Source organism: Hippocampus zosterae, chromosome 1 (genome assembly GCF_025434085.1).
Source record: "Hippocampus zosterae strain Florida chromosome 1, ASM2543408v3, whole genome shotgun sequence".
In the NCBI taxonomy this organism is placed as follows: Eukaryota; Metazoa; Chordata; class Actinopteri; order Syngnathiformes; family Syngnathidae; genus Hippocampus; species Hippocampus zosterae.
Window position 1 is genome coordinate 14,012,079 of NC_067451.1, and position 14,401 is coordinate 14,026,479.

The 14,401-nt window shown below is 42.1% G+C and overlaps 1 protein-coding gene across 6 annotated transcripts in view; it reads left to right on the forward strand.

Moving 5' to 3' along the window:
• Positions 1–920: 920 nt before the first annotated feature.
• LOC127595765 (rho guanine nucleotide exchange factor 9) overlaps positions 921–14,401 on the forward strand; it is a 48,088-nt gene continuing 34,607 nt past the window's right edge. For 4 of the 6 annotated variants that reach the window (XM_052057526.1, XM_052057536.1, XM_052057564.1 and 1 more), the window contains exons 1-4: positions 922–1,167; positions 1,831–3,482; positions 6,600–6,726; positions 6,835–6,944. In XM_052057526.1, the coding sequence (XP_051913486.1) occupies positions 1,902–3,482; positions 6,600–6,726; positions 6,835–6,944 (1,818 nt within the window). In that variant the 5' untranslated portion in view covers positions 922–1,167; positions 1,831–1,901. Of the gene's footprint in view, positions 1,168–1,830; positions 3,483–6,599; positions 6,727–6,834; positions 6,945–14,401 lie in introns of all 6 variants that reach the window. The other 2 variants (XM_052057573.1, XM_052057546.1) reach the window with 2 other exon arrangements.

A 14,401-nucleotide genomic window follows, 5' to 3' on the forward strand; every position in this document is an offset into this window, starting at 1 on the left:
ACAATAATTGAACACACTATTATAATTGACTTGACATATTTCAAAACTAGTAATCTATTAATTTGTTGTGTACGAGTGATAATTTTGTGGTTTCACTGTCATAACGGCCCTCCGGGGGAAGGTGTAACTCCAAATTGGTGACTAAAATGAGTTTGACACCCCTGATCTATAGAGTGAATTGTTCCATCCGCCCTAGCCCCAATCTGTATATGAGACAACTGCAGTATTTAACAGGTTTATCAGACCAGCAAGATTTGTACCAGAGTCCACAAATGACCAGAATTAACAGCGCTGGTTACGCTTGTGTTTCTTTCTATTAATTTTTCACACACTAGTACTGGTATGTAAATATCGAATTAATATGAAGATATGTCTGTAGTATGGGTGAATTTTCAAATTTACTGCCCCCCCCCCCACTCTCCAGCCGCCGATAATTGAGAACAATAAAGCACATAATTAACTTCTCAATTATATAGGGTTTATAGTCGCATTCTTGACAGAAAGGGAATGCTGTATTTACATTGTTGAAAATTATGTTTGATGACTTTAGAACTTTTCGTAGGAAAACATGAACTCAATTTGACGTTCCTTGTTTTTTTCAAAATGTTGAGGCGAACACACTGAACGCTGGCTTTCTAATACGCTTGTTTCGGGTTAGTTTGTTTACAATCACTTCATACTTCTATATTCCCCACAGGCATGAACTAAAACGAATTTCTCTTCACGAATAACTAAGTCACTTATATCACTATTTCTGTAGTTTTCAAACTATTTTCTTTAGACAGTGTTGAAACTATGCAAGTTGTCGAGTGGCGGCCGGGTTTTATTTACCGGTACAGCGTGCGTATGCGCTCTCGTGTGCGCGTGCACAAATCTGAAATCACCGCGCAGACCGGTGCGCGCGCTCGCAGGCCAAAAGTTCACCGGTGTGTGGCTTAACTCACACTGTTGCTTCGGTCAGCCTGACGCGGGCGAGGTTTTGTTGTGTAAACCGAGGAGGAGAGGATCTTGTCGTCGCTGTCTGCTCTGGAACTGCTGCTTCGCTCATGGATGTCAGCTCAATTGCTCTCAGACAGCCGTATAAAGTTTAGCGTTTGTATGAAGCTCGGAGATTTGAATGGATTTAAGGACTCGAGCGACAATGCCATCTTCACCAACGACTGGGAAGTAAGGAAACCATTTTATCTGGTACTCGCAAACCTCAATGTGGTTCGTGTTATGTTTAAAGTGACTGTGTTGAAGAACCTGCGTTTTTTGAAGTGGCCTCGCAGTGTCACTCTACATCTGGGGAGTGTTGCAAAGTGTGCGACAAGTCGCTGGTCTTTCATAAACGGCTTCATATTTTGAATGTTGGGTAGTGTACATACGTTGAGTAATAATTGTTTTCAAGAACTGACAACTCGCCAGAAATTATTCATAATTCTAAATATCATTTTTTATGTACTAAATGCTATTTTTACGCTTGGGATTCTAATGTACATTAGTAACCACGTTCATTCAAACAGTCATTAAAAACCATTTCGAAACATTCACAGGCTTGTTTTGCACATGATGGTGCCATCCGTTAAATACAGTACATTATTAGTGGAATTATAATACATATACATTAACTATTGCAGTTTAGTTTCTTAGCATCCGTTTTCTGAAGTAAGTGATTTGATGTCACCTCCTGCGTCGAATAACAAAACAGCTGACGTGTGGGTTTACCTGGCAACAGTACGTCCTGGTTTAAATGAACGAGATGGTCCACGATGAGCGGATGCAAGAGGTAGATGATTATGGTTGTAGACAAAAAGTATTTTTTTCTTTTATTTTTGTCAATTCTTTTAGGTGTTGGTGAGAGGGAGAAAACGAAGACATGATGGTCATTGGAGTTAATAGCTGACGTTGTGGAAGGAGAGATGATGGAGCAACTAGACAATCCTACCCCTGAGAGTAACAACCCAAATGGTTTTGTGAATCGAGTATTTAACGTTTCTCTGGATGTGGAAAATGAGACTGGCAGTGTTTATATTAAAGAGACTGGGTCAGGGTCTGAAGAGATGCAGGGTGAGGCCCAGGCCCCTGTCAAGGACAGACAGGAGGTCAACCGGCGACCCCGTGCCACTGGGGGCATTTGGAAGATCTTGAATCGGAAGAGAGGTGTCTCAGAGCTGGAGCGAAGACCCCACTCTATGATCCTCCTTGGGGAATCTTCTATCCCTAAACTCTCATTTGCTGATAAAGTTCGCTCCTTCAAGAAACTAAAATCCCCTTCTGTTTTCCGGGGGAAGTCTGGGAAATTGTCTAGTGCCAAGCTTAGCAGCTCATTGGTGGATGAGGACTCTTTCTGCAAAGACATTGGCACTCCGCAGCAATCCAGCAGGGGCACCCTGAGGCACCGCGGAAAGAGGCATTCGTATGCTGGCTACACAGCAGAATTTGACTGCTCTTTTGAAGACATTGACCTCCCAGCTCCGATCGATGACCATCAGCCCACTACGGTGCCAGAAACAACAGTTCAGAACGGTTGTAAACCATCGGAACGAGTTTCCTACTCTAAAAGAAATCACACCAATTCAACTAACTGTAACAAAGCTACATGCTGTGAGGATGAGCTAGCAAAAGCTAGCAAAAGTACTACGCAAGGTGCAGGGAGGCGACACAAAGATGTGTGGAGTTACCTGAGGAGGATCTCTCTTTTGGGAAAGACAAATCCAGTCTATTCAGAGAGGAGCTTTGATTCTGAGCTTCACTCTCTCGACAAGACTATTGACTCTGACTATGGTTCTGTTGACCTTGAGAATGCCAAAGACTTCCAAGCATTGCCTCCAAAAAATCCAGATGTGAAAGGACACTTTGGTGGACTGTTTAAATTTTTCAATAATGTAGCAGAAACAGCCAGAAAATGGCGGACAACGTCCCGCTCCTTCTCCCCTCCTGAGGAAGAGAAGACCCCAATCCGCTTGCCTCATGCTCCTCGGTGCACAAAAGACAAAGTTCATGGTGTGCCCCATAAACTCCGCGGTGAAGGACTTCTGCAGTGTCAGAATTCCCAATCCTCACCATTGACCACTAAATCCTCAAAATCCAGTAGCCTTACCTGTGAGGTCCCAGCACCTGTGACAGGTGAGGGATCTCCTAATGTTGTTTTCAAAGCTTTTCGGCCATCAGTGTCTGGAAGTGTGAATGGCCTTCAAAGCTCGAAGAGTACAGACAATAATACAGACATGGCAACAAACCACAGGTCCACCATTGTAGAGAATCATATTCCTCACTCAGTTACAAACACTGAGACTCTTGCTGAGCATGAAATGAATCCATTAAACTGTCTGCACCTAGGAGAAACGGTAAAGGAAGACACAGGAAATGATGAGGATTCCAAGGATGCTCCACCTGACTCACAACAGATACAGGAATTGAATATTCCATTACAGATATGTGCTAAAGAGAGCACGACCAATAGCATACCCTCATCTGATTCCACAGAGGAGATATTTAAGGTAATGTACGTTATTTATTTAAATGCAGCTGTCGTATAAATAGTCGTACAGCATTGGAGTAGACTATGTTTTCACTGAAGTCAGTATTATTGTGTTTAACAGTGATGCCATAACCACATTCCAACGCAGACTTTTCCTAATCATTAACATTGCCGGAGGCATGCAATTACTGTCCATGTTCAAAATGTGGTTCATGTAACAATTTTAACCAGATACATTCATTTTCCTGTCATAGCAAGAGAGTTGGGAAAAAAACTTTGCCATTGCCCCATGATTTCAGTCCTCCGATGTGTGGTACAAATATCGGGCAGAATAAAAGCTTTCCATTCAACACCCTGGAGCTGACATAAATATGGCTCCTATTGTAGTGTTATCATGTAGCACCATCTGTTGGCAAAAGGCGGTAGTAATTGTGATGTCTTTTGCCGTTCGAACCAGTGGTGTTTGCTCTTCCTGGCCCTGTCCGCCTCTTGTGGCATTTTTCCCCAAGACGCTTGCTGTGAAACTCCCCTAGAGCGCGGTTATGTCTATGCTTCATGATGGCAATCCTTCATTTTGATGTCCTCTCGTGAAGGTATTCGTCATGTCTCTGCCAGTTACACTGAGTCAGGACATGCTAGCCCGAATCCAGTGAGAAATGTCATCACAATACTCAGCACAAAATCTTAAAGGTTTGTTTCACAAGAGCACATGCTGCGAATTTTGTTGTTCTTGTCCCGCCAAAATAGTCACGTTGCTATCTTGTCAAATCTGCGCATGTGTTTTCGCTTGTCTGATTTGTTTTAAGGGCCATTTCAAAAATTGTGTTCGCTATTCTCCATTCTTTGGTAAAACTGGAGCTTGTGCAAAATATAAACATTTTAATTTATTGGGAATTTTCCCACATCCTCAAAAGGTAACACAGAATTGTCCATTCATCAGTCACAACATGAGGTACAGCTGTGATTCTTTTCAAAATAAAATAAAGATAAATCACTTTTATCGCAATCAATGTTTTCCAACCTTTTACACCAAATATCACCTAAAATACATTTAGTTCTTCAATTACCACCAAGATGACCTAAAATACAGTACCGTAGTATATTTAATATTATAAGCCTCTCCAACATTAGGCACAGTTTGACAACACATTAACACTATGAGAGAAAAAAAGACTACTCAAATAACAGTTAAAACATATTGCACATTGCACATTAAGTATCATTAAAATGATATACCGGAATAAAATTTAAAACCAGACTGTTATTAAAGATTAAATGCAAATATGTTGTGGGGAAGAATTAAATGTAACTGAACTGTGATAGTGAGTTCTTTGGCATCTCACTGAAAGGTGCGCTCGTTGAGTGATTAGTACAACCCTTTGGGAATCACAGATCAAGATCAGCACCAGAATTTAATCAGTTCTTTGTTGGTCCAAGCACCACCCATCCTCAGAGTTTCGTTGAATACTTTTTGCGTAATCCTGAAACTTCAATTAGTGCTATTTACTCTGACTATTGTTCTGTATTAAGTTAGTTGTGGTCTACTCTGCGAAGGATAAATAATGAGGCTATTGATCATAGCACAGTTTTGATTGCCATGCATTCAAGGGCCATCCATTTTCGAGCGCCTCGCCGGTTTAATGTTGCAGATGAGCCTGAGTCTATCCCAGCTGCGTGTGAGCATTCGACAAACCCCCTGAATCGTTGCCCGTTGAAGGCACACGGGGAAAGAGAACAACATATACTCAAATTTATACCTCTAGTCACCTAGTGGGAATCAATCCCACGCTGACTGCACAAAAGTCACTCGTGTGTGCCTCTACGCCGCCAGTGCAGTCACCAGAAATAAATAGATCTATATTTGGTAAAACACACTTTCCGCAGTGGTTTCTGGCATTAATATACATATGACAGCTGCTAAGGTGCAGACCCTCAAAACATGATTCAAATCAAAGGTGTCTGACTTTCAATCAAAGGGGCTCGTTTGATTTCAGCGGTACACCCAATGTCGTGTCCTGTAAGCGTTTATTGTTGCACCTTGTGTCTGGGCCAATCCTCTGAGAATCTTTGCCAATCCCAGCTGTGTGAGCAGATTGCAAGCCAGACAGGCTGCAGTGTAAGACTGCCAGTCCCAGCCTTGTGCCACTCTAACACAGAGAAGACCTCTGTACCTCAGAAGCCGCTGCGCCCTCGTCCTCGCCCGGCATCAGCTGTATTGGATCTGTGGAGGCCTAACCCAGACCGAGATCTCTACAACAATGATAGTGAGTTTGGCTCACTATGCCGACGGAGGCACAGATCTAATCCCAACATGCAACACTCACTGGGGCTTAGATGGATGGCTGCTCGTCCCAGGCCCTGCTCTGTCATTGACGCCAGTGTTACTAGCACGATGCAGTCCACGGAGTTGCACGACAGAGTAAGATATTAAATTACCACACAGGCATTTGTGCACCTTTTAACTAAATGTGGCAACAATATGCAAAAGTATTATAGATGATTCTCCCCTAAGCACAGCATAAATGAAATGCATCCCCCTTCCTTTAGTTTGAAAAGATGCAAAAAGAGGTCTGAGTCCTACTTATTGTCTCTCCCACCTCCCTGATAAATAGAGCACAAGGCCATAATGAATGAACACACGACAGATGCAGAAGGTCAGCCTGTTCCTAACCCAGTATTTACAGTATACACTCCTTCCTCACTTTTAGCTGCAACATGCAAGCATGGTCTGTCCCATTTATAAAGGAAAGCCTTTATTTCTGGATGCTGCTTTTCCACCAGCTCACATGCCACTCTCACTCTTCTGTCTTCCCCTTTGTTGCCTCTCTCATTTTTCCTCTACGTCCAATTTTCTGCCTCATTGCTCCCATAAGTTCTCCTTCTCGTTAACCTAACTCAAAGTCCGTTCGTTTGAACCTTACAGGCTCCCTGGCTTGATGGACTGTGTAGTCTGACAGTTTGCAGCCAGCACCACTAACACACATGGCATGCTGGATGTGAAATACTTTGAATTCACTGAACACAAGCAGAGAGGCAGGATTTTTGGGAGCGATGTTGAGTATGTTCAGCTTGAGTATATATCAAAGCACACCTGCGGGGAATATAGGAATTGTCCTAACTCCTGAGTACCCTTTAGGCCTTGTCTCGCCCTCCTGGGGTGTCTCCATTAGAACCGCCCCTGAAGGCTTCTCTGCAGCGCTGCCGCTCCCTACCTCTGCCCCCCGGTACTTTAACGACCTTGGCGCTTCTCCTGCCTCATTCAGGTACTGCACTACGCCTTGATTTGCTTTTCCATATACGAAGATGTTTGTTTCATGAAATGGGATCTTCTTTTGCCCAAGTTTCACTTCTCACTTATGTCTGTCCAACAGATGTGGGTCAGTCATCAGCATCATCATCAGTACGTCTTCGGTCTGAAGGCAATAGCTGCAGGAGGAAGAGGCTGCTCCGACCTGGGTCTGAACCACTGCAAGTCAACGTAGTAAGTCGAGCACAACCAGCAATAACACTGAGGATTTGAAGCGCAGTCGATAGATGCAACAGTCTACAATGAAACCCCAAAAGCATAGACACCTTCCAGTTTGTTTCAAATTGTGCACATTTCTTTCCATAAAATATTTGAAATGAATTGAAAACTGATAGTTTTGCTGTTCCATCCCCGTGGTTACCTGTGGCTTACTGCTGGATCAACAACACATAATCTCCAATTCACACTCCATTAGGACACGCTTCTAATGTGCATCGTGTAGATTCCGTTGTATAGCCTGGTCCATATTTTGGATTAATTAGCAAAATAATAATTATGATTTATACAAAACTGTTATTATTATTAATAAAGAAAAAGATACGCACACTCCTATGATGCTGGTTGACTGACCTCGAGCTTTCACGGGTGATACGTTCCAAACAGTCCCGCCACCCCACCCACAATAGGTGAATTTCTGAAAAGTAAGAGTTTGACTTCTTTATAGCGCAGGGAGTAACACCTCTATTAAGCCATTCCGAAGGCACTCACGATGAGAGGAATGGAATGTTGGGGGTGACGGGATTTAGGGAGCATTCGAAAATACGCTTTGAGTAGGCACTGCTTCACTTCAACCGTTCGGAAACCGTTCGGAAACATTTGAACGTTCGAACGGAAACGTTCAAATGTGCCATTCAGTTATCCATAGAGCACCAGAAACGGAGTGCCGGTACCGGCGTGTTCTAGGCACTCCAATAAGAAACATGGTGCGCTTGTGCGGCAGGCAGTACAGATGGGAAACAGTTCAAGCACCAGATGCTGATTGGATTAGAATGTAGGCTGCGTTCAAAAAAGAATGAGAAGGAAGCGCGCTCTGCCGCTCCGAACACGTGCAGTCTCAGAGCAGTACATAGGCATCAGAGTGAATTTCCGAATGTGTCCCTAATTTCATGGTCTCTGTTTTTGTGAAACAAAAACATTCACATTTCTTGACTGGTCTGACTGAGAAGGAAGAAACACAGTCATCAACCCACAAAAATAGTGAAGTAAAACTACAATAGATGAAGTCAGCGTCATAGAATGAAGCCCCAATAATTGAATTGCAAAGTTGCGAGGGAACAATGTTGCGTATACTGAGAGGAGAGATCTTGTGTAATGTAGTGACATGCCACATGACATCATGCATAATGACTGTGCGTGGCTTTGATGCATATTGTTTTCCCTCTAATTCTTTGTTTTAAGTAGAAACATGATCACTTTTGGAGCATTTTGACTGACCACCGTACTGTACATCTCCAGGAGATATAGGAACCAACTGTGAGTGTGCATTGCAGTCATTTTGATAAATGATCCCTTCTCTACATGTTGTAATATGGGCATCACACAGGTCAAGCCACTTGCTTCATCAACAATGTGGGAAATGATGCATGAATGTGATGAGCGTGCAAATTGATTTTATCCAATCTTCTCAAGCCATTACGCATCTTAAACTAGGCAAGTCGGGTGAAAGCACGGCCTAACACAAATGCACAGGCACAGGTTATTCTCATCATAATCTTTTCTTTTTTCTTTCAATAATCTGATTAAGATATCCTTTATTTGTCCCACACTGGGGAAATTTACAGTCTACAGCAGCAAGATTGTGGGTAGAAAGAAGAAAGAAGGGGAAAAAAAACAACATTCAATTAAGTGCAATATGAATACAAATATGGATAAGATCGCAGTGCTATTTACAATTGTTTTTCACATCATTCATTCATTCATTCATTCATTTATTTATTTATTTATTTATTTATTTATTTATTTATTTATTTATTTATTTTTCCCAGCAGTCTGACAGCAGTCGGTAGGAACGAGCGTCGGTAGCTCTCCTTCTTGCAGCGGGGGTGGAACAGTCTTTTTATATACAATACTATACAATACTACACATTACATTTATTTATTTATTTTCTTATTTTAGATACTTGATTGATCCTGAAGGAAATTCACGAACAATGGTAACTTTACTTATTACTGACATGAAGTGTGTAAGACTTAATATCGGTTTTATTATTGACTTGAAATGAACGTCATCTCATGTTGAAGATAGTTTCCATCTTTCTGTTACTCTGCTCAAGTCTTTGATATTTAAATAGAATTCGCTTCTGGGAAATTAAAAAAATATTTAAAAAAAATATCAGGCAGCAGAATAGGTGCTTTGATGTCTGAGTGGCCCTGGGGGAATTCTTGGTTAGTGGATACAAAGTGGGTATACAAGTAGGTGTGTGGCTGTATGGTGGTGGATGAAGGTGATGGGTGCGAAGAGGCAAGCACAATGTGATCGAAAAAAAAATTGGATTTAAATTGGAAAGAAGTGCAATGTAATCTAAATTATCCCCATCCTAAAATGGGTAATGAATATTTATTTGTTAATTACCATTGATATTGCTATTTCGTGACCTCAATCTAGAATTGGATTTCTCAAATCTCAAAAACGAATTAAGGATTAGGAGGACTTGATGTGAAATGGTGTTTGCAAACCTCTGCACAACGTTGCCATGACACTAGCTGTCTCGAGCTCATCTACTTGCTTCTATCTTTAGGGAGCCTTTTTCAGAAAGGCCTAAAAGAGGACCGTGTGTGGGTGAGAGAGAGAGAGAGAGAGAGAGAAATGGGGACGGGAGAGAAAAAGAGAGGGAGAGGGAATGAGAGATAGTTCCTTTATTGTGTGTATGTTTGTGTCGTAGCATGCCCGAGGGTAGGGGCATGCACCACTGGAAAGGTCGTTGAATGGTGAGAGACATTAACGTGAAGCATCCGCATATGTTACATGTTTTCCAAGTCTTCTATCAGCATACATGGATTTAGGCTTTGGTGAAAATCTTTTAGGTACAAGACGGTGTGTCTTACTGTTCCTGTAAGGATGGCTACTTGCGCCTGGAGGCCGCAGGCAGAAGGAACGCATTATCACTGCAGTGGATTAACTGCTAATGCTGACGCCTCTCTTCTTCATTTCATTTAAATGGATTTCTCCCCACTGCCCCCTGTCCTTCTTCTTCTTTCTCCTGTCCTCGCCTGCTCTAATTCAGATTGAGGGGAGGTTTGCTGTGGTTTGGTACTGACGCTGTGATAGCATCCATACTGACGAGTTGTGAGAGAGGCAAATTTATTAAAGGCTTCACGCTGATTAAAACTTAAAGCCAAAATTTTACATGATTAAGTGTAAGACCAAGTCGGGTATGTTGGGTCATAATCATATTATGCAACGCTGTCTATTAATTATGAACGCATGAGTCAGCAGGCAGTGGTGAGTTGGGCAAAGAGGAGGCCAGTGATGGAAGGCGCTACTTGCGCACGCAACGGTAGGCACATGCTGGGTAACCAGTTCTCATTTATTGACTTTGCTCTTTCAGTATACAATATTTTAATTGCTGTGGGTACAAGAAACAATGACATCCTTAGCACAACACCCTCCGATTTTTTTATCCTGATGTACCATATTCCAAATGCATTCTTTAGGATGGATAATGCATGACACCATCAATGTTTTAAGAAGAATACATAGCACCAGGTTATGATGTCTTTGTCAAAACACGGTGGTTCTTAACCTTCTTAGAGGTACCGAACCCAGCCAGTTTTTATATATATATATATATATATATATATATATATGCGAATGGTTGTTCGTCTCTGTGTGCCCTGCGATTGGCTGGCAACCGATTCAGGGTGTCCCCCGCCTACTGCCCGGAGACAGCTGGATAGGCTCCAGCACCCGCCACGACCCTAGTGAGGATCAAGCGGTTAGGAAGATGAATGAATGAATGAATGAATATATATATATATATATATATATATATATATATATATATACACACAGTACATGTATACAAATTCAAGATATTTTTAAAAATACATTTATTAAAAATGAAATAGAATTTCAAGAGATAATTATACTTTTTTAAAAATTGCATGACGTACTATCACGACAGTCACACGTTGACTACTAAGCGAACTAAATTTCCCACAGCACTGATTGGTCAAGAAATGTTATGTGATCATCTGCAGCCAGCTATGACCAAGCATAACTAATTGACATGTTGAGTCGCGTGTGTCTCACCCTCCGTAGCAGAGGTTCCGTCAAACCCCTGAGACCGATTCACCGAATCCCAGGGGTTCGATCGAACCCAGGTTAAGAACCACTGGTCTAACACTATGAAAGTATATCGATGGAGAACTGCAAACATCTGCACCCCAAGCCACATGCGCTCTCGAACCTGTCACTGGTGTTTATTCAGCACCACTGCTCTACCAAGGTGCAAACCCATATGCACTGTGACTTCCTGCAGCCACCAGCTGTAACACTTCTGATAACGTGCTACTGATAGAATCTAACCAGGTAGTTGTGTCACTGCCTCCCGAGGTTGTTTCTCCTTCTGACTGGGTTCATGCCTGTCAGGGGTGTTCATGTGTGTTACTGTTGGTGCATGCACAAAATGTGTTTATGTTGTATATTCATGGGTGCGTGTCTGTGTGTTTGGCAGACGCAGAAGCTCAGGGCCTTATTCTTATATAATTAATAAAAGCCATTCCCACATTTATTTAATACAGCTGCATGTTCCCAGAGACTATGTGGTAACTCTTTGATCTGACTCACGGGAGTAGACTGCTTAACTGTAACTGTATTTTAATAATTCTCAATTTTTTTCCACATCTTTTCCTTGTAGCGCAAATTAGTCTTTGTGCTTTGTTGTTGCACATCGTATCATATACTTCCAGAGGGCTATTTGTTTGGTTTTATTCAGCATCATCTCTGAAGCGATCATATGTTGATGTCATATTAGGACAGTGAGGACATTCGGTTGATGGTGTGACAAATGTGTTATGTAATCTTTCTTTTGGGACAGCTTTAGACCATGCAGTACTTCTTATCCAACATCAACTGCATCTCCGTCCTCATTTTTCCCGTTTGATTAGGTAACCCTGATCAAAATTGACGCTGATAAGCTACGTAATGACTGACTTATTTGCTATTGTGCTCCCCCCGTACTCCTTCATCTGATTCAGACTGTGTGAGAACAGATTTAAGAGGACCCTTTTCTGGAGCAGCATGATTATGCCTCGGAGCACAAGGCAACATTCATAAAGCCATGGAGGGATGTATTTCATGTGAAATTGTGGGATTAGATGACAGAGTCTTGACCTTCACCTCATCCATCCTTTAGGAGGGAGCGCAAAATCGATTGCGTGAAATGGAGATTCATATTGACCCATTCCAAAATATTATACAATACAATACAATACATGCTGATTTATATAGCGCTTTCACAACAGCGGCAGCTGTAACAAAGCGCTTTACAAAACAGTTAACATAAGGTAAAATAATAAACACAACACATAACATAAAACACAGACAGTCGTGCAGTCCTAACCACTTTTCCGTCACACGCTTTGTTGTTTGAAGCGGTTTGAGATGAAAGAGGAGAGAATCAAAGTGTCCTTTAACCAGTGGATCAGAGACGTCATGCTCAAAATGTGCACACGTCGGCTACAAGCTAAGTTTCAAGGTCAACAAGAAGCTGTAGCATCCATTGACGAAAAAAGAGATTGGTTCACTTCTCCTGTCCCATGGAAATCCATTTCAATTCCAAGCGGCAACTCACGGTTCCAAATACGCATCGGCGCTCTTCGCCAACGCTCCTCGCTCCTCATCCTCAACTTCAGCGGCCATCCATCCAGCCGCACCAACGCCAACTGTCCAACAGCGCTGACATAGCCACTGAACAAATCGGGGTTGTGAAAAATGCTGCCCATTACTGGCGCAAAAAACACAAGCGCCCCAGGTCTGTCCAGCACCGACAGTCAATGGCGACGACATTCCTCCCAATCAAAATCTGTGCTGGTACAGGCGTGCTGCCGAGAAGGCGCAACCACCAAGCACAGATACTTCTCCTTTGACGAATGTCGTGGCCAAAAAGCGCTGAAAACAGTCCATATCAGGTCCACACAATGAAACAACAAACAACATGTGACAAAACAAAAGACAAAAACAGCAAAAAAGAACAAAAAAGCAAGGCTCTTGAAGAGCACTTGCCGAAGGCTGCCTACTCGGGCGCCATCTTGGAAAAAAAAAAAATATATATTGTTGCAAACCTTCTCAGAAGACTGAGATAATAGTTCCTGAGTACCCATATTTTTTTCCGTGTACAGGTAGTACATTTTCCAAGGTAATTAAAGAGTAATTGTTGAGGGGGTATTGTAGCACAGGGGTTGCCAATGATAGATACGCAAACGGCATCAATAATGTTGTCTTCAGCTGAAAAGTTGTCATTTTATTGACGGTGCACAAAGTACTTGGTACTTGACATTTAGCATGCTCCCTCAGCTTTCTCTCTGGTCACCCTTAGGCCAAAATCCTCCACACTGGAATTTTATGTTATTGGCAGAATGCCATGTGAGCTTAAAATGTGCAGTAAGCTAATTGCGGGACATAATTAGCAATTAATAAAATGTACAAGTGGCTGATTTTTAAAAAAATATTCTAGGAACTAAGACTGGAAGCATATTTAGTCTTTGTTTTGCGCGTCATTTACAATTAGTTGAAATGATCAGCAAACGACAGTGACCCAGCTTTTTAGATTAGATTAGTTTTAATCACTTCTAGGACCCCCGTTGTTTCCAGATATGTTCATCTGCTTGATTATGGTATACACAAATATACACTGCAAGTGCATTTCATTCTTGCAGTGATCTCATTAAGGCATGGCAGTTTATGCTTATTTATTTTTTCAACCACCCACACTCAAGATTGCTTAAGTAGGGTAGATAAATATGACAAACTCTTGTGTAACAGACAAGGTGCTTGGACCTATCAGAAGCAGTTGGTTCACCTTGTCACTGATCAGCTGCTCCAGTGATGTTTGTTCTGAGGGGTCTGTGCTCTAGGTTTCTGAAAATGGCTTAAATTTACTTATGCAGATCGTGTTCGACAAACATACATGGAAAAAAATCTTTACAGAGTAGAAGCTCACATGGTTGGAAGTTTGGCACTGACCCTTCAATGGATTGGTGCACATGCGATAGTGGCGACCCTCTTCTAAAAGAATAAAACAAATATAGTTGGCGGTAAGGTGTTCTAGTTGTAGTTGTGTCCGGTAGGCCCGTGTGAAAAGTGTGATGGATTTTCCTGGCAGCTGACACTTCCTGTGTATATTATTTTGATGTCCTTTCTGCCTCTGACCTCTCAGGCTGCCTGCTACACCAGTGGGGCATCAAAGAAAGTGCTCCATCACACACACGTACCGTATTATGCAACCACTTCAGTCCTAGTATTTCTTCTTCACCCTGCCACCCCCTTTAAGTTCTGAGTTGAGAGCTAGAGCTCACCACAGGCATCTCTTCTTTCTCCCCCTCCTCACATGAATTTGTTTTTAACTTCCCAAAGTTTATTTTTCACCAGCTCACCTCACTTGCATTCTCCACAAGTGGTCATAATTTAC